At 43.6% G+C, this 20,953-nt stretch overlaps 1 protein-coding gene across 1 annotated transcript in view; it reads right to left on the reverse strand.

The window, feature by feature from the left end:
* srgap1b (SLIT-ROBO Rho GTPase activating protein 1b) overlaps positions 1 to 20,953 on the reverse strand; it is a 40,479-nt gene that overhangs the window by 12,831 nt on the left and 6,695 nt on the right. The window contains 16 exon segments of the mRNA XM_020613341.1: positions 658 to 763; positions 1,688 to 1,822; positions 1,904 to 1,981; positions 2,054 to 2,114; positions 2,781 to 2,814; positions 2,963 to 2,990; positions 3,082 to 3,166; positions 3,452 to 3,649; positions 7,811 to 7,912; positions 8,750 to 8,971; positions 9,584 to 9,712; positions 10,262 to 10,459; positions 11,213 to 11,275; positions 14,652 to 14,759; positions 14,850 to 14,904; positions 16,413 to 16,608. Of these exon segments, the coding sequence (XP_020468997.1) occupies positions 658 to 763; positions 1,688 to 1,822; positions 1,904 to 1,981; positions 2,054 to 2,114; positions 2,781 to 2,814; positions 2,963 to 2,990; positions 3,082 to 3,166; positions 3,452 to 3,649; positions 7,811 to 7,912; positions 8,750 to 8,971; positions 9,584 to 9,712; positions 10,262 to 10,459; positions 11,213 to 11,275; positions 14,652 to 14,759; positions 14,850 to 14,904; positions 16,413 to 16,608 (1,798 nt within the window).

Below are 20,953 nucleotides of genomic sequence, written 5' to 3' on the forward strand. Positions count from 1 at the left end.
TTTTAGGAAGAGGCTCTCTGGTTTTATCATTCTGAAATAATTAGACTATTTGGAGTTCTGAGGGGTGCCAAGCTAATGTAGAGGTACCCAAGATTAAACATTAAATGGCTGGAAATGAGCAGCCGTGGGCTCTTTAACAAAGCACTGATGTTCCTGCTGCTGTATACTATAAGCCACATTCATTCACACTGGCCCATCCAGTCCCAGTTACTGTTTCTTTGGGATGCTGCCAGCAGTTTTCAGAAGAAGTTAAATACTGACAGTAATAAAAATATTTTCGCTCTCTTTGACAGTGAAGCTCCTGGTTTAATAACAGTGAAGTTGAATACACTCCATAGGGCTGCTAATGAACGCAGTGATGCATTCAGCTGGTGCCTCACACAAGCACATCACACTTGGTTCCCTCTGCTCACACCTCCTGTCTCTCCATCCCTCACTGCTCACTCGTACTGTATTTATTTGAGATGAAATAAGCTCTGTTCTATCATCTCTACATGCTTTAAGTATACACTTCTCTCCCCCTTCACTACAAGAGAGGTTTATGTCCTCTAGCCCCTGTTCTCAGCTTTAAAACCACATGAAAACCAAAGAAAAATGGAAAGAAATGGGCCACTACCATTAACTGTAAGAGCCTGGTTTGTGTGAGTGGATACTCACTGGTTGAGGAAGGCAAACAGGTAGCGCATCACCACCAGCGTCCCCCTCGGGACGCCCAGCAGGATCTTACGGATGCACTGTGCTCTCTCGTACAGGTTCTCGATTCCTGCAGCGAGAAACACATGAGAACGGCCATCGTCAGCTTTCTGCAACACACACAACACGACCTGAAAAACACCAGCCAGCGCCACAGAATCAGAAGCAGCTGGCTCCGTGTCTCTGCTGAGGAGGAGCCGAGTTTCAGCAAGAAAAAGAGACACTGAAGAGGAACAAAGACAGAGAGACAGAGGGAAAGTGAGTATGTGTGGGCTGAGATTCCGTCTGTGCTTCGTGGCAGCAGCTCATGTGCAGATGGAAGCAGCACAAACGTTCCAGGTCACAGTAAGACTTGAGTGTTATGGTGAGGGATAGCAAGTTTTAGCCTCATTTCTACATTTATCTGCTGCAGAAATTGTCAGCATAGAGTATTACAGACAGTCAAACAATTTCTCTGTAGCGTTGGCAACTGTGCAGATGGTTGTGGTCAGACGTGCGCTCTGCTGCAGCCTGATCAATACCAGTACATCACATCACATATAATGTACGGAGCCAGAGATTTCTTACTACAACATGGCAGGTGAGTGTGAGTGTGTTCCAGGAGATTATTTCTCTCATGTGTTTGCTGATTAGGGTAAAACATCATGACTTTCAAAGATGCAAAGGCACCTGGACTGTAACTGATTGACAACTTCCTATAATCTTGTGCATGTCTGTCCATTAATGTGAATGCGTGCATTTCATACTTGTGCAATGTTGAAAGACATGTTAATGTTACCAGGTCCGACCTAGACAGACTGCTGTCGAGTGCTCATTCAGACATGAAGCCCACACGTTCAGATGCCGTCAGATTAATGGACAGGAGTGCGTGTTTGGAAGAAGCCTCAGAGTTAAGGAGCTCAGAGCAGAGCTGCTGCACCTTTGCACGGACACCAACCTGTAAAAGTAGAAGCGGATCGTTGCATAGGGCCTATAAACAAACAGCGGTACTCACGGACGCAGGAGATGAGGTCATTAAACCTTTCCTTAGGAAACAGCGGATTCTCCAGCCCCCTGAAGTAAAGCTTCAACACTCCAGCCACTGAGTTGATGTCGTGGTTGCTCTCCTCGTCGATCAGCGGGTCGTTACCTGGGCGAGAGACAGAACGAGTCAGCCACATCCTTACACACCGGAAGCTGTCAGTCATGTGACTGTCAGGTGCCTTCTCACCTCTCTCGAAGGAGTTCTTGATGTCATTGACCTCCACCTGTGACCCCGACACCCGGAATATGCCCTGATGCTGAAGACCTGTGGGAGCAACAGCATATACTCTGTCATCAGTAACAGCCGAGCTGACCGAAGCCGGGTGTCGAAACTCACCGTGTAGGTTGATAAAGCGGATGCAGCTCTCCACAAGCAAGGGTATGGCTTTGGTTGAATCCTGTAAGCACAGGCATCAAGCACACACATTGGGGTTGGTTACTGTTTAGACTTTTATTCATCCCGATTCTGAGCACAGTTCTTATCAACCTCTGGTTCTGATTCTTGTCATATTATCTGAGTAGGCAAGCAAACATGTTGTAAACAAAAACCTGCCTCATTTTCAGCAGATTCAGATTGACACACACGAACATTTGCCAGAAATAATCACAGGACTTTTCTTTCTCCCAGGTCCCACAGTGATGCCTGACCCAGAGTCCAAAACCCAAAGATATTCAGTTTGCCATCATGAACAACACAGACCAATAAATCCTCCCATTTGAGAAGCTGGAACTAGTAGCTGTTTGCATTTTTGTTTAGAAAAGAGACAGAAATGATTATGACATTATCAAATAATTGATTACTTTTCTGTTGATTGATTAATTACAGATTTCGCCTGTCAGAAGATCAGGCAGTAACTTGTATGTCACCTGGCAGGTCAAATCCAGCACAAAAAAAAAGGGGTCTGGATATCATTCATCACTGCTCTGAGAGCTGGGTACACATTTTTATCAGCTTATCAGAACCTCAACAGCTGGACAGTAGCAAAGCTCTGCTCCGAGAGAGTTAAGTGTGCGACTGTGAAAGAATTATAACAACCTGAAGTCTGACAGAAGTGAAACTCTACCTGGTGCTTGCTATGCGAGTTCTTCCGCCCACGACTACAGAGCAGAAAGAGGAGAGAAGAGAGAGAGGGAGAGAGGAGTGTCTCAGTTTCACCGGGCTCAAACTGAAGCGGTGGGACTGGAAGTAACACTTATTATTAACGTGAAGAAACGACATGCACTGTGATATGAAATGACACCTTACCTGGTCGTCAGCAGTTCAGCTTTATACCCTGGAAGAAAAACACAAGAAATGTGATTCACACTTTTATTATACAATAGAAGAGCAAGGGCAGGAGACAGAGGGTGGTTCTGTTTGCTCACCCTCCGCTAAGGCTTTCTTCAGTATGTCGTGCTTTGCCTGGAGTTTGGAAATGAGATTACTGCCCTCCAGATACTCACGGAATTTCTGAGGATTGAAAATTAATATAGAAGTTCAGTTCACTGTGAACCCTGCTGTGCCACCCAGTCTTAGCTGATCAACAGATGCATATGGAGCGAACCACCAGCCACAAAGCTTAGAAATGCATTTTTACTTTTTGTAATATGACTTCAAATTAGGTTATACAGTAAAAAACTGACAGAAAAATGGGTCTTGTGTATTTTCTGGGATTCATAAGTGAATGGCTGAATAATCAGCGGACTACTTCTTGCACCATCAGTAACTGTCCATATTGCTCTGCTGCTCTCTCACTGTGAAGTAGAAGAGCTCCGTCTCCTGCTGGTTGGCCCGTCTCTTGGCCAGACTCGGTTTGTTCAAGTAGCCGTCCGACACGCTGGACTTGACCGACTCGGAGGATGGGCTGTGGGTGAAGCTCTGGGAGACGTCATAGTCATCCAGCACCGTCATGTCCTGCAGGGTGGTCAGAGTTGCACCCCAGGTCTTCTTCACCTGGAGGGGGGACAGAAAATGGACTCAAAAAGTCACTGATTTTGATGTGAAGGGTCTGCACATACACAGTGGCAAGAAGTCGTCTGTGAACCCTTTGGAATGAGCTGCTTTTCTGCACTAAACAGTCAATAAATGTGATCTGATCTTTATCCAAGTCACAAGTACAAACAGAATATAAAAAGTTGGGATGTATGTAAAATCAAAATTAAAACTGAAAATGGTGGGCAGCACGGTGGCACAGTGGTTAGCGCCGTTGCCTCACAGCGAGAAGGTTCCGGGTTCGGGCCCCACCTGGGACCTTTCTGTGTGGAGTTTGCATGTTCTCCCCGTGCTTGCGTGGGTTCTCTCCGGGTACTCCGGCTTCCTCCCACTGACCAAAGACATGCAACTTAGGTTGATTGGTGTCTCTAAATTGCCCATAGGAGTGCATGTGCGCGTGTGTGGTTGTACGTCTATGTGTTAGCCCTGCGATGGATTGGCGACCTGAACAGGGTGTACCCCGCCTTCGCCGGGATTGGCTCCGGCCCCACCCGTGACCCCGTTCAGGGACTAAGCGGTAGAAAGTGAATGAAAAATAGTGATGTGTAAATCATGAGTGTCCTGTGTTACACTGAAAACAACACAGCAGCAAATTTTGATGTGATCAACTTTATTCTTTGTTCAAAATAAACACTCACTTCAATCCTGATGCTGCAACATGATCCAAAAAAAATTGGGACTGTCGCATTTCAAGGCCAGTAAATGATGATTCCACTTGAAGCAGGTGATGTCAACAGGTGAGTGCATCAGGACATGCATCAACAGCGGCATCCAGGAAAGACCGAGGACCACCAGTTTGACAACACGTGTGAGAAAATGATTGAGAAGTTTAAAAACAATGTTCCCCAAAGAAAGATAGGAAGGGATTTGGATCTGTCACCCTCTACGGTGCAGAACATCATTAAAAGATTCAAGGAATTTGGAGGGATTTCAGTGTGTAAAGGCCGAGGGCCGAGTGTTACGATCGCTCGACACACAGATGAGCGAGCGGAATAATTAACGGACCCAAATGGCTGACTTCGGTGTAAGCAGTGGGGTTTATTTACAGTGCAAACAGTGATAATATATAGACAGGTAATGAGGAGAAGTGAGAGGACCGGGTGTCGATCAGCGGTAACAGGAAAACAGTCAATGAAGAGATGACGGGCCGGGCTGCGGAGGTTGGATTTGCTCCTGGGCTGGTCGGGGTGGAGTTGATGATGGCTGAGAGTAGAGAACAACAGATAAACAGATTAATGGAGACTGTGCATCGACCTGTAAGGTGGTGGCTGGTGGAGTTGAGGTAACCCAGGGTCCAGAGTAGCGGTCCGAGGAGGAGGAGAACCAGTGTGACCTGGATAGAGACTAGTGCTAACACGGAAGAAAAAAGCGAAACAAAGGCAGCGGACGTACTTGGCACAAAGAAACAAATGAGCATCGTAACGGGGCCTAAAGAACTGGCAGGGGAGTGAACAGTGAGCCGTGTATAAATATGGAGGGAGACTAACGAGGCGCAGCTGGTGAGTATCAGTGAATCGGGGCAGGTGTGTCTAATCAAGTAACCAGTGCAAGGGAGCTGACTAGTGCGAGGAAAAGAAGAGAGGAAAGGTGCCACCGGGCAAACCTGACACCGAGCCTCAGCTGGATGACCGAGCTCTCCGATCCCTCAGACGGCACCGCATCAAGAATGGTCACTGTTCTTCCAGCGATATAACCACATGGGCTCAGGATGACGTTGGCTCACCTGTGTCAGCCACTACAATACGTAGTTACATCCAGAAGTGCTGCTTAAACTTGTGCTGTGCCAAAGGAAGCCCTGTGTCAGCAGTGTCCAGAAGTCGACTGCTCTGGGCTCAGAGGCGTCTGGGATGGACCATCACACAGTGGAAACGTGCACTCTGGTCAGACCAATCAGTGTTTCAGGTCTTTATGGAAGGAATGGAGGCCGTGTGGCCATGTGCTCTGGACCAAAGACAAAAAGGACCATCCAGACTGTTAGCAGCAACCAGTCCAAAAGCCAGGGTCTGTCATGGTCTGGGGTTGTGTCAGTGCCCAGGGCAAAGGTCACTCACACTTCTGTTATGGGTCCATTAATGCTGAACAACACAGAGAGATGTTGGAGCAACATGTGATGCCTTCAAGATGACATCTGTCCCAGAGACGCCCATGTACAGTATATGTCAACAAGACAATGCAAACTTCATACTGCACATCACCAAGGCCTGGCTGTGGAGGGAAAGGGGCCGAGTGGTGGACTGGCCTGTCTGTAGTCCCCACCCGTCCCCAGTAGAGAATGCGTGTGTGTGTGTGTTTGAAACAAAGAGTGAGTCACCAATGACCCAGGACTGTTGTGCACCTTAAAACTTGTTTGCAGGAAGAATGGGACAAAAGACACCTAACTGTAAAGGCGGAAAGACTTTTATCCTGCTCTGAGACCAGTGGGCCTGAAGCTGCATGTGAAACAACAGTGAACTTTGCTGATGGCTTTGCAGGCTCAACACCTAAATCATTTTCACTTCACGGATCACAGGTTATGAATCTGTAATTGTCTTAGGGTGGAATTCCTTTTTCCTGAAGTTTTGATGAGGTGTGTGCACTCAAGCACAGCGGCTCTGTTTGTGTATACTACCTATGCAAAGTGTGTTTGTATTTACAGCAAGGTTAATGGGTGTAGAAGTGTTTCTGTTTGTATATGATAATCAGAGTGTGTTTGCGACTAAGTGTGCATCTCAGTAAGCTGCTGAGACGTGCAGATGCAGCTCATTAATCCAGACTCCTTCAGCATTTTTATGTCCTTCAGGGTAAGTTAACAGCTGCCCTCTGTGCACACAACACTCGAGCCTGCTCCACAACAACAGGGAAGATGTCACACACTGCAGCACCAAGTCGCTTTCAGATGGCACAAGTTTATTTTTAGAGGCTACATCTGCTACATTATCGCCCCATTAAAACTGTATAAATTACCATAACTTTGTGCAAAGTTTGTAACTGCCAGAAAAGCATCGTCATCTGTAACCAGTCAGGTTTTTGGACAGGGTCCATATATTGGTGCGACGACCGCTGGGCAAACTGCCAGGAGGCTTGGTACAGACCTTAGAGGTCGCCCGTGGAAGCATCCAAACGAATCCAAGTCTGAATCAACACCTACACCTCCAGTGCATGTAGGTTTGACAGTGAGCTCGCTGGGAGCTGTTTGCCTGACTGGGAAACAACTGTGCTAAGCAGCACTTTGTAGGCAGGATTAAGAAAAGAGGCATTGTTCTGTGCCTGTGAAAAATAACCACAGCTCTGCCTTGTTCAGTGTGCGATCACTGCATTTCTCCCCCTGTGCTGATGTGTGACAACGTGAAATAATTACCGGTTCCTTCCCTGTTCTTATTATTCATTTTCTGATTTAAACCACCCGGTTTTTCTTTATCTATTCATTTATTTATTTTTCCTTCTTTCTTCCTTATGCATTTTTAATATTCATATATATTTTTTATTTTTTGTCCCTTCCTTTCTCTCCCTTCCTCTGCCCCCCCCCACCCATTCCCAGCCTGTATAGTTAAACATACCTGCACAAACCACACACAAAACCTCCCTACACTCTTCTGTAAATGTCTTGTATCCATTTTGTGTCTTGTTACTGTGCTGTTTTGTTGCAATAAAAAAACAAAAACAAAGCTTCAAGCAGCTGAAAGCTCACGGTGGCGGCCGAGCACCGAGAACGATCCAGAAGTGGTTTGTCTGGTTTAAACTGGTCATTTGAGCACGACAGATGAATCGAGAGGACGACACCAGTGAATGAAGTGACTCTTGCCAAACTAAAAAAAAAGATGGTTTTTGGGAGTGTTTTGAAAAATGAATTTCAAACATACAATAAGGCTAGTGGCAGTTATTTGGAGAAGAGGAGAATAAATGAAGTAAACAGACTTTTGGAGCTCCCTCCTATTTGTCCTCTGCGCAGTGTTTTTGTGATTTTATCCAGATATTCCATGTTTTCATTGATTAATTTATGCCCTCTAATGTCTTAAACCACATCTGTGTTTTTATTTGATGGCAGTGATCTATCAGATAATATCACAATTCCATCTCTCTGTGAAGCACTGTGGTCAACATTTATCATGCCTAACTGTGCTCTAGACTTCTTGTGTGTCTGACCTCTTCGTTCTCTATCTTCAGCGACGCCAGGCGGGTCTGGAGCTGCGTGAGGCGCAGGGTAAGCTCAGCCTGGACCTGCAGCTGGGAGGTGATCTGCGTCACCTGTCGGGACGTGAACAACAACAGGTCAATCAGATGATCACAGACCAGGGAAAACAAAACTTGCATCTGTGCTCGTGTGGATCTGCTACATGCTCCAGATCCTGCTGGTGCTTACGTGTCAGGATAACCAGCATGACTTCTATTACCGGTCTGAACGCTTCAGTGACCCAGAATCCAAAATATAAACTGGTGTCTACTGAAACCGCGGCACTCTATATATCACTGGTTTTCAAAACTTATTGCAATATTCACTTTAATTTAATCTGATGTAAGTCAGTCCCCTTCAAAAAGACGACTCTTCCTCCTCAGTGTGTCTTTTCCAACACATACACGGTGCACAGGAGTCTAAATTCAGAGCTACAAAGTCATATTCAGTTCCTTATTAAGTACACATAACATGGCTCAGCTGTGAACAAAAGGCCAAAACTAATTCACTTGCTGTTGTTTTTCTGCTCTAACTTTTAAAGCCACATTTAACTGGATGATTTTGTGATGAGCAGCTACAGTTTTACACTGAGTAAAATCTTGTCTGTTTGCTACTTGTAGCTGTTGTAGTTTTTTATTGGCTGTGACCGTGTGTTGTTCCTCAACAGTGTGGTGACGCCAAAGGTGACTTTTCACAGTGGGACCAATAAAGGTCCTAACCTAACCATTGTCTCCTGATGAATACTTACACAGTAATGTAATATTTACATACAACTCAAGTGTGTTTATTCATAAATTTTGGTCTGACAACGTCCAAAAAACAGAACGTGGCTCTTGAAATGTCCCAATTTGTTTCTCTTCCCTGTCAGTCATACATCCCTGAATGGAAACTGGTTGATAAGATGTACTGACTGTATCACCCATGTGGGCCTGGAAGCCAAAGCGCTGTGGGGGGCAGAAGGCAGTGGGGTAGAGGCCCAGCAGGCGCTGCCTGTCGCGAGCGGGGTCCAGGCCCTCCACGGCTCCCTCCAGAACCTCCAGACCCGCCCTCCTGGAGGCTTCAAGGCTCAGTTCGGCTGATAGGTAGGTCCTCAGAGCCCGACTCAGACTGGAGTGGTACCCTAGGTCACAACACTGAGACAGACAGGGGCAGATGGAGGAAATGTCATGTTTTCAGTGTTGGAAGGAACAGTTTTTGGAAAACTGAACACAGCAAACAAGGACACTAAGACAATAAGACCAGCTGTAGCTGGTGGTCCCCAGGTCAAGGTCCAGATGCTGTAGCTCCTAAAGCATGGAATATACTACCCACAAACATTAGATCAGCCACGGACCTGGGATCTTTTAAAGCACTACTTAAGTCTTGACTAGACGTTCTTCTCTCCTCACTTTTATCATGTAGTTGTGACCTGTATGCTAATTTGTAGGACTTGTATGTTTGCTTATACATATTTCTGTTGTGAAGATTTTTGTGATGCTTTTGAACTGTATATCTGCTGTAGTATTGTGAAGCACTTTGCTGTGACTTGTGGCTGTTGTAAATGTGCTATACAAATAAAATTTGATTAGATTCCATCAGTCATAACTTGCCCTCATATTCATTTCACTGTTAAACTTGACCCGGTCACTCCTCAACTCCAGATGTCACTATAGTTCAAGACTTTCTACACACCCTCTGCTTTAAGACCCATAAAGTGCACTGACCTCCCTGCTGATGCACAGATCGTGCCACAGATGTGTACTCACGTCTATGAGGTCGGGCAGGTCGTGGATGTAGTATTTAAACACGGAGGCATTGGTGGCCTCCAGCGTCAGCAAATACTCATTCCTGGCTTTAAGAGTCTTCAGTTTGTTCTCCGAGTACTTTGCCTTCCTCTAAAGAAGAATGAAACAGACAGGAAAAGAAGGAAATACTGGTTGTCACTGCCTATATACAGTGCGGCCCGTTCTGGTTTCCATAGGTGCAACCACACTGTTAAAAATAGTGTCAATAACGAAAACCAGATGCGTTGTTTCCCCTTTTAACCTCTATCATGAATAATATTACAGTCAGGGAGAGGCCTTGTCTTTCAGCAATGTACACATTTTAATTATCCACCTGTGTCACTCCCTTTGTCAACTGCTGAAAGTCTGTGCATCAAGGAGAAACTACTTTGATGAGTAGATTAACCTCATTTCTGACATTTCCCTCAGGATCAGTAAAGTATCTCTCTCCGTGTAGCAGCACGCATAGGTGCAAACACAACTTCACGACAGCTAACCATGGTTTGATTAGTGACCCGGTGATTTCCTACCAGTGATTCTGGGTAAAGTTGACCCAGTGTTGTGTGGCTGCTACACTGACCCAGTGATTTTTACGATTCTTAGTTTGTAAGGGGAAACGTGGATATAGTGTAGTTTAGGGAACTTAGCTGTGATCAGCACCTTCTCTCTCATCTTCTCCATCTTGCGGGCGGCGTTGCGTCTCTGGTGGCGCTCCTCTATCCGCAGGCCAAACACAGGCTCCACCCCTCCGCCTGTCCCAGAAACGCCCTTCACGCGACCCTCCTGACGCTCCGCCTCCCGCAGCTTGGTTTCGGCATTGATGGTCTCCGCATGGTACATGTGATATGTCTTCATCACCTAGGTAACAGCAGGCCATAATAACACAGCCTCTGAACAAAGTGGATCACAAAAAACTGGAAAACAACATGAGACTTCAGCCGGTTTATATTCCTCAAGGTTATCGGGTCCACTCTAATCTGATTTCCTGTGTGTAGAAGAGACCGGCGCTCTGACCTAAAGTACAGCGTGACATCTCACAGTCAACAGTCAGCAAACCTCCTCCATCAAGGCTGTTTGCAGACTCAGACATCTAAATGTACAGTAAGGCAGCCAGAGCTTCTGCCCGTCGGCCAATTCTGCATTTAAAACGGACACATCCTGAGCTTTCTGTAACTCTGACTCGTCTTTCCTTGGCCCTGTTGCTGTGTAGCTGCAGTTTCTAATTTATTCTATAAAAGGCAAAAGTACTTTCATGATATTTCAACCTTTAAGCAGATGCGCTGCCAGCCTTCTTTTACAAACATCAGAGTATTCAGCTGGTTTCACAACCTTTTTAAGGTTAAATATAAAAAAAAATTTAAGACAGATTTTTGAACAAATCACGCTGGAAGGTTTTAGTTGGTTTTCCTCTGCAGGTCAGTATCAAAGATAATTACAAACACCTACTGTAAGCGCAGCGAGGAATAGCAGAGGTAAGTGTAGAAGGGAAGGCAAGTTGTACTGAAGTGCAGTTTCCTTTCAGACTTATCAAAAACCTGCAGTCATCCTGCTTTTAGACCAACAAACTCCACCATGTTGTCTCCACTGATGAATGCAGCTCGTTCCACTTACGGTGTAAAGCTCATTCAGAAGCTTCATGAGGTCTTCCTGAAGCTGAAAGATGATCTCCTTACTCTGACAGCGGGACAGAGAGTAAACAGTCACAGATAAGAAATAACATGTATTCAATTAATGTACTTAGAGTATTTCTTTAAACTTCTACAGCATATTTCAGAAGGACAGACAGAGTCCGTCACATTTATCTGACCGTGATGGTTATTTTTCAGATTAACATACAAAACACAATACCCTGTTAAAGATTTACCCAGTGTTTGATGTGTGACCTCTTAACCTGTGTGCCCTGGTCTCCTTGTCAGCTTTCAGACAAGTTATTTGCAGCTCCACCACATTAATACACAGAACAAACACACATCACATTTCCAACCCCCTGTATATGTCTTACATAGCTTCTTTTAAATACAGTGGTGTGAAAAAGTGTTTGCCCCCTTACTGATTTCTTATCTTTTTGCATGTTTGTCACACTGTAATGTTTCAGATCGTCAAACAAATTTATATATTAGTCAAAGATAACACAAGTAAACACATCATGCAGTTTTTAAATGAAGGTTTTTATTATTAAGGGAAAACAAAATCCAAAACTATAGAGCCCTGTGTGAACAAGTGTTTGCCCCCCTGTCAAAACACTGGTTTATCGCACCTGAGTTCAATTTCTCTTGCCACACCTGTTCGCAATCAAGAAATCACTTAAATAGGACCTGCCTGACAAAGTGAAGTAGACCAAAAGATCCTCAAAAGCTAGACATCATGCCGAGATCCAAAGAAATTCAAAAACAAATGAGAAAGAGAATAATGGAGCTCTATCAGTCCGGAAAAGGTTATAAAGCCATTTCTAAAGCTTGGGGACTGCAGCGAACCACAGTGAGAGCCATTATCCACAAATGGCGAAAACATGGAACAGTGGAGAACCTTCCCAGGAGTGGCCAGCCGACCAAAATTACCCCAAGAGCGCAGCGACAACTCATCCAAGAGGTCACAAAAGACCCCACAACAACATCCAAAGAACTGCAGGCCTCACTTGCCTCAGTTAAGCTGAGTGTTCATGACTCCACCATAAGAAAGAGACTGGGCAAAAATGGTTTGCATGGCAGAGTTCCAAGACGAAAACCACTGCTGAGCAAAAAGAACATAAAGGCTCGTCTCAGTTTTGCCAGAAAACATCTTGATGATCCCCAAGACTTTTGGGATAATACTCTGTGGACAGACGAGACAAAAGTTGAACTTTTTGGAAGGTGTGTGTCCCATTATGTGTGGCGTAAAAGTAACACCGCATTTCAGAAAAAGAACATCATACCAACAGTAAAATATGGTGGTGGTAGTGGGATGGTCTGGGGCTGTTTTGCTGCTTCAGGCCCTGGAAGACTTGCTGTGATAAATGGAACCATGAATTCTGCTGTGTACCAAAATATCCTGAAGGAGAATGTCCGGCCATCCGTTTGTGACCTCAAGCTGAAGCGAACTTGGGTTCTGCAGCAGGACAATGATCCAAAGCACACCAGCAAGTCCACTTCTGAAAATGCTTGATTGCAGTTGTTGCTGCTAATGGTGGCCCAACCAGTTATTAGGTTTAGGGGGCAAACACTTGTTCACCCAGGGCTATATAGTTTTGGATTTTGTTTTCCCTTAATAATAAAAACCTTCATTTAAAAACTGCATGATGTGTTTACTTGTGTTATCTTTGACTAATATATAAATTTGTTTGACGATCTGAAACATTACAGTGTGACAAACATGCAAAAAGATAAGAAATCAGTAAGGGGGCAAACACTTTTTCACACCACTGTACATGTTTTGGGTCTCAGGAAGTAAAATAATCCAACATTTCACAAAAAGCAAATATACATATTTACTCGTCATATTTATCCTTGAAGAGGCCTGTCCGTGAGGCTGGAAATCAGAGGACTAAACCAACCAACTGTATCTAAAGCAGTTACATTAGCTCCACTTTGAGCAGCTACATCAGTGAAAGGCTGCAAACACACTGAAGCACCAGAATGAGCAACCTACCAATGTCACGTCGATGATATACAGTCACAGGGGACTTCTAATCTTTTAATACTTCTGTGCTTCTACCTACTTAGGATTTGATTGCAGGGGTTGTTTTATATTAATATAGTTTGTTTGTTTTTTGTTTTATTTACCTGATTTTTTTGGCCACTTGTATTTCAGGAGAACCAAGGTGTGAACACAGCTAACACATTCAGCTGATTATGTCCTCGCCCAGCAGTTACTCATCAGCATCCACTTGAAATCATGTCTGTGTTTAACTGGTGAACCTGGGTCCAGCGCTCCCTCTCTGTTGGCTCTGGGTTTGGTCTCCACCACCACCTGAAGGAAACCTCTGGCTCTGTAGTTGCTAAATGCTCCACTACGATCAGTAGCTGGTCTCTGACTGTGTCTGTCTGCTGTTTGCTGCTGAGCAGGTTGTGGATAGCGGTTTATTAAGACCACGTTCTCTGAAACCGGCTGAGAACAAGGCTCTGGGAGGAGTGACAGCATTGTGGCCCGTACACTAAACAATGAGCTGAAACTCTTCATAAAGCAACTTAAAGTCGAGGGGAGCTGCAGATTCCACTGATAATTCTCTGTAGGTTCGTCACTATGACCTTTTACACACTGTTATTCCTAAAATACTGATTATATCAGCATCAGTAGCCAAACTAAATAAATAAGATTTGACCACACAAATAAATTCATAAATGAAACAGGCTGAGTTCTGCTGCCTGAACTCAGACTGAGTTTCCGTCTCATGCATTAAACAGGCAACCAGTTTGGGGAAGGAGTTATGTGGCAGCAGCGTCGCATGAATATTACATGACGCTAAATGACTGTGGAATCCCAGGATGGATGAATCCTGTTCCCATAGCGCCCGCTGAGAAAAGATCAGCTGAGGCTGTCACCATGGCCACAGGGTTGTCAGTGTTGTCATGGCCACTCAGCCGTCTGTCTCCTGTCCTTCTTCAAAACCGAGTTCCTGAGAGGATGTGACGGAGGTCTCACTGTTTATAGCTGCTGGCAGCTGCTGCACTTTAGTTAGCATGAATAAAAGACGAGCCGGAAGACAGATTAATAATGAACACACCGAGCTAATGCTGGAGGCGCTTAAAAGCGAGCAAGTGTGTGTGCGTTTAATCTGCTACACTCTGAGTCGGCTCAGCAGAACTCAGGGGAAATATGGACTTTACTTTTCATTACAATCAACTTAAAGACACAGTGTGAAAAATAACAAGCCTAGAGGTCTGCACGCACTGAGGACTCTCGGCGATGGAAAGTACATGAGGAAAACACCTGTTTGCTGGGGACTATTTTCAGTGGCGGATTAATCTACATTTGATGCTCTACAAAGTATTTATGGCAGCAGGATGGTGTACGTGAGGTTCGTTGTAATGAAGGAACGATAGCGTGGCTCACTGATGTGTTTGTATCAGCTCACCCTCTTCAGCAGGCGGGCCGAGTCCTCGCTGATGTGTGTGAGACGGGTGATCACGTTGTTCAGATAGAGGTCACTGAGGGTGGCGTGGTCCTTACTCTCCCTCCTCACCTGGAAAATCAAGAGAGTATGGAGGAATAGCTCTGATGGTTTCATTTTTCCTATAAATAAAAGCATCTAAAGTAAACACATGTGACAGACCTGGTTTAGCAGCAGGTACCAGCAGTTCACTGGGGAGAGCAGGTTCTGATCCTTTCTGAAATAGAGAGAGGTCCTTTAACAAAACAAAAACACACCAGTTTATGCCAGTTTCACCGCCTGGGTAAAATCTACTCTTATGTAAAGAAGAGTTTTGCACTTTTCAAAGAATAAATACACGATTATTACTGCCTTACAAAGGCAGAAGCAGTGGCTACAGATACAGTGACTCCATGGGCAGAGCCAGGAGGTGTCCAGGGGTGGCCCTGGCCACCCCCAGAATCTGACTGACTACCGCAGCCAGAGTCTAAATGTGATGCTTGTCAATATTAAACAATGACAAACTGTTGCTGTAAATACAGCAAACATTTTTAACAGTTTTATTTAATATCATGCATGCTGCATGATATTTGCATTCATTTCTGTGATTGTGTTGTTGTGGAGGACTTATCATCCCTGTCCGGGAGTGAATATGAAGCGCAGCCAAAGTTAGCTGAAGAAAGCACTGTGTGCATCTCATTTTTACATGATAAACTATTTGATTCTTTAGAATGTATGATATATTATTTGATAGAAGAAGGGGTTTAATTGACTTTTACATGTACAGTATTTTAAATGTGGCCCACCTGCCTGAGTCTGTGCCCCAGCCTGGCCACCAAGTCCAAATGCTTCTAGATCCACTCCTGACTGTGTCACAGATATTTAAGCTGTAAAACCTTCATTTAATGCCATTTTAGGATGATTAATAATAATTGTCATAGACCTTACATACTGTATAACCTACAGAAACTTTAGGTACAGCACTCCATGTCTGGACAGGCTAAAGGGCACAGGGACAATGCAGACAAACAAAATGGCTTTTTGTTTCTTCTTCAACCTTCTTGTCCATTTCAACTCATAAGCTCATTTAATAAGTCGATCTTTAAATGTAAAGAGTTAAATATTTGATTTAACCAAAATAAGTCATATGAATTCCACAAGTCTACAGAAACCGAGTGTGCAAACAAGGCTGGTTAGCTTTTAGCAGGTCTACTTTATCTGGTGTTATTTTTGTCTCCAGCTAATGTCACACTGATATGGAAGAACACATTCAATTCTTAAGATAGGGAGCATAAAAATTTGATAGGAAACAAATTGTGTAAATTTGCTTTTGCTAAGGCTCCCAGGTAACCTTAACTAGCCTGAGAGAAGTCACTTCAGTTTGGTTTTTACCTCTAATTTCGAAGTTTTGTGAAATTTACTCACCGTCTTTGCCCCAGAATGAGAATCTCCAAAGGTATAATGAGTTTTATTGTAAGACACAAGGCCAAAAAGTGATATTATGGTCATAACTCAGTCTTGACCAGCAATTTTGTTACTGCGCTTTGGTTTGCATTCGTGGATCTTTTAGCAACTTCAAATTAATTCGTATAATACTAAACACTAGGTTGACCTGCAGAAACATAAGTTACTTTTTTATTAAAAATCTGACCATATAGTACACAAATCAAAGTATGAATGATGTGTGCATAGATTTTTTTAGTAAAAATGAATTTTCACTCCAGTATTTTCACCACACAGTCCTACTTGTATTGCTGGTGGTCTTTCGTGCTGCGTGTTTTGGCCATGAACCTCTCGGCGAGCTTCTCGAGATTTCTGGAATATTCCGTTTCAATCTCGGCCTTCTTCCTGAAGAAGTCCTGCAGGTCCTGAAGCAGCTGGACCCGCATCTCTGTCTGCTGCTCCAGACAGCGCTGCTGCTCCACCAACTGGGCCCGCACATCTGCACACAGACAGGTGTCACTGTAAATTCAATAGTCGGGCAATTTGTGTATCTACGGCAGAAACATTACTGAGACAGGTTTGGAGCCAGTACTGCATTTATTGTTCTGTTATCTTTCAATCTCAATGTAAATGGCCTCCATTAATCTTTCATTTTAACTCCACAGAGGTGGCGAGCCCTCTATCTCTGCTCTTTGTATATTACATTGTTGCCATCATGCAGTGAAAATCTACAGGCCCCGTTTCTGCGGTGGCACAAACGCCAATGCTCTGGCTGTTTGGTATTGACCTTGAAATTTGCTTTGCTCATCTCTGTGGTGTTTTGGTGCCAAGCGCAGAGTGAGTCATGTACACTGCGGGAGCAAAGCAAGTTTTTGGTGCACGTCTTAAACTTTGTGCTTACAATCACATCTGTTCCTGACACATCACACCGTCACTTCACTGCCACTTAGGTGATTTTATCAACAACAGCAAACAAAACATTTAAAGCAAAGGTGCAGCAAAACCAGAATAAATGATTTAAGCAGGAACTGTTCCACATTTATCTGACTTATAATGAACAAGACAGGTTCTGACAGGATCTGATGTCTTTGAAGCTTGTGTTTCAGCACAGAAAATCCCTGCAGCACCTGAACGCAGCAGGTATGCTGATAAATCTGCAGCTTCTGATTTGCAGGTACATTTCGCACAACTGTCCACCGTGTTCACCTTCATTCAGTCAGATGCAGATGACAGCAGGCTGCTACAGAGTAACTCCAACACTACACATAGCAGACTGGTCTATTATGACTCAGTATTCTGTCGATTACTCACGATGGGAAATACTGGATTACAGTGGCTCATTAATCACCTTCTCCCTTCCAAATTTCTTTTTTGCAATCATGTTTTATTCTTAATATATATCACAGTGCAAATGCTGTTGTGTCACATTTTACATTATGATGTGAGATAGTGTAGAAATAAAACTGTCAGATTGATCTGGACAAAACAGCTTCACCAACATTTTTTTATTATTAATTTCTATCTAGTCTGTAGCCATGCCAGCAGCTCTGTGAGCCTGCATTCAGACACAGCGGTGCTGATAATGTTCACCATCCTCACCACCTGGGATAAGAATGATGACATTTGCCAAATAAAAGTACAACTGAAGCTGACTAGAGTGTACTTTTGAAGGTACATGGACACAAACCAAAGCGTTTCATTTCATCTGAGCCCAGTTTCATGGCAATTTATCCAACTGCTGTCGAGACATTTCACTCAAAACCTCAAATTTCAACCTCATGGTGGTGATTCATCTTCTGGGGAACATGAATGTCTTTTCATAGCAAGCCACCCCATAGTTGTTGAGATATTTCTGGAAACATGGTGACAGTGAGATGCATGGCTAAAACTCTCACATTTATCAAAGACACATTTGTCAAAACTGTGCATCCTGACATCTCAGAGTGAGGTCTCCAAACTGCTAATAGTCCATTACCCGGAGATTTTCAGTTTACAGTGACAGACAACAGAGAAAATGATCCTCATGTGTGAGACAGCAAATCTTTAGTGTGTTTGACAGGAAATGAATTTATCAAGTAATCAATTAACCAAGAAGAAGAAGCCTATAATTTTTTTCTCAGAGGAGTCACCTTGGACCACATTAAAATACCCACACCCACAAACACCACCCTACAGTCAGCGTGCGGAGCCTGGCTGCACGCTTCACTGGCCGCACTGCTTCAGAGCAGGATCTATCTGCAGCAGCAGGAGAGACGGGAGAGCGGGTACAGAATGCACAATGACAAGCCAACCTCTCACTCTCACAGACAGACACACACCAATCCCGGGGACCCTATCCACTCCACTACCTGTTGTCCTGGCAACCACACACTGTGTGTGAACCATGTGATGAAGATAGCGAAGATGAGAGCTGCGAGCTGCTGCACTGTCACACACACTTGGACTGCTATCTTTGTGAGGACCCTCAGTGCCCCTTAGCCTAACCTCAACTTTAAAACAAAAGCTGCAACAAACATTTAGTTCCATTATTGATTTGCTGTTTTACCTATAAAAAAAAAAACAGCCAAAGTAAAAGGATGTGTTTGTATGTCTTGTCTGACCAACAGTCCCAAATCCAAAGATATCCAGTTTACTGTGATGTTCAACTTGAATAAAGAAGAAAAAAGCGGGATCAAATTTTTTTCATGTTTAAGAAGCTGGATTGTTTGGCATTGCTTAAAAATGGCTCAAAATGATTATTGAATAATCAACATAGCTGCTGGTCACTCATCTTATTGTTGCAGCTCTATAGCCCACTGAAGGTCCATCCCAAAATGTCTTCACAGAGTCAGACATACAAGTACTCAAACACACATTTGTACAAGAATCCCCAACCTAAACCCAAGTCTAACTTTAAACTCCCCATGGCTGCTCATTTTGCTCATTTCCAGCCATTTAATGTTTAATCTTGGGTACTTCTAGATTAACTTGGCACCCCTCATAACTCCAAATAGTCTGTAATTATTTCAGAACAATAAAACCAAAGAGCCTCTTCCTAAAAACAAGAGGACAGTTTGTGAACGTGCACAGCTGTCACAAGTGGACAGCACAACGAACCGCGGCGGCATTAATTAATTAGAATGTCTCCTCTATAGATGGGTAAACAACGGTATATGTGCTGATGAAAAGAGATGTGTAACACTCTAAACAAAGCTGGTAACTGAGAAACCTCATTTTAATTGTCATAATGCAGACAGAGTAACTTCTCCAGCCTTACAACAATTCTAACGTTACAGAAACAAGGCATTAACATACACACAACATGTGTTTATTAAACTCACCGTTAAGTCCCACCAAGTAGTGGAAACATCACTGCCTTCCAAGTAGCTCCAAGGTCGGTAAATCCAACCGGTGGTCGCTGCGTCTTCCCCCACACGACCACATACAGTCCCAATAACATCATGGATAAATCCTCTTGTTAACCAGCAACACATGACATGCAGCAGACACACTGGCCTGAAGCAGTCAGAACAAACAAGGCACTGTGCTCCGGGGTAAACCAGGTTGATCAGCTGATCATTCACCACCCCAGGGGGCTTCACAGACCAGCTGCTTGTAGGTTAGACCCGGTCAGGTGAAACAGTGAGTCCCTGTACAGGAACATTCCCAGACATGCAGTATAATTCTCCACATCCTCTGGTCACAGTGCAGCAGGAGAGAGAATATCTACAAAACCAGTCGAAAGATTCAGCTTTTACAATGTCACCGGTAGATGTCAGGCAAGCTCACATGAACGTGCAACAGCCTGGAGAATATAACCATTCAAGGAAATCTTTAAACTTTTATGCAATATTTTATTTTGTTACAAAAAAAAAGTCTCATCAGCGAGAGTTTGTGGGACGTGTATGAACTGAGTTACTTCTGCATAGAAATACTAGAACATACGTTCACCTGATTTTTTTGAGCTTTAGGTCATGTCTAAGATGATAATTCACCGTTGTCACATTGTAGATAAGTCAGAAAACAAGGAAAAGCACCATGGGACCTTTAAGTAATTTGCATTTTATTTAGCAATTAAATCACTTTCCTGTATGAAATGTCAAAAATCTGTGAAGATGTTTGTGCTCAACATATTTCGCATAAAAAACCTAAAACAAAAGAAAGAAAAAATATGAAACAACTGTTATTTCAATAGAAGTATTTCAAAGATATGGCTTCATAAAACTGTTCTGACTACAACACTAAGTTACGAATAAATCCAACTGACAAAACAAATTCCCACAGACCAAGAGGACATATTCAAATGTCTTCTTTGGTCAAACTAAAGTTCTAAAATATTGTGTTCACTGCCATGTACAAAACAAATCCATCAAATCTTCACAACTAATAAACTAGAACCTGCAAATGTTTGGGGCATTGTTCTTTTAAAATAATGACTTAAAATTATTACTATAATTTCCATTTAATTTTCCATCAATAGACTGATTAATCCACTTATTGTTGCAGCTCTACTTCAGACCAAGTCCTAACCCTCAGGTACCGGCCAAACCACCTCACTTTCCAAAAATGTGTAAGGTCTAAATCTTCACAAAGACAGATACAAAGACACACAGAGACACACACACAGTTTGCCAAACATGCTTAATAAATCTCTGAAGAAAGCTGCCATGGCTGTAGGTCGCCACAAGTCTAAACTCTTTCTCCCTCTATGACTTATTGTGTATTTATACTGTTTTATCGTTCTGCGTTGCTGGTGTACCAATTTAAAATGGCTCCTGTTTCATGTCGCTCTCACACTGAACGTGTTACTAAGCTGCAAGAGTTTCATAAACATCTGCTTTGCTCCTCTGAGTCCCTGGGCAGGG

Source organism: Monopterus albus, unplaced genomic scaffold (assembly GCF_001952655.1).
Source record: "Monopterus albus unplaced genomic scaffold, M_albus_1.0 scaffold132.1, whole genome shotgun sequence".
Taxonomy (NCBI): domain Eukaryota; kingdom Metazoa; phylum Chordata; class Actinopteri; order Synbranchiformes; family Synbranchidae; genus Monopterus; species Monopterus albus.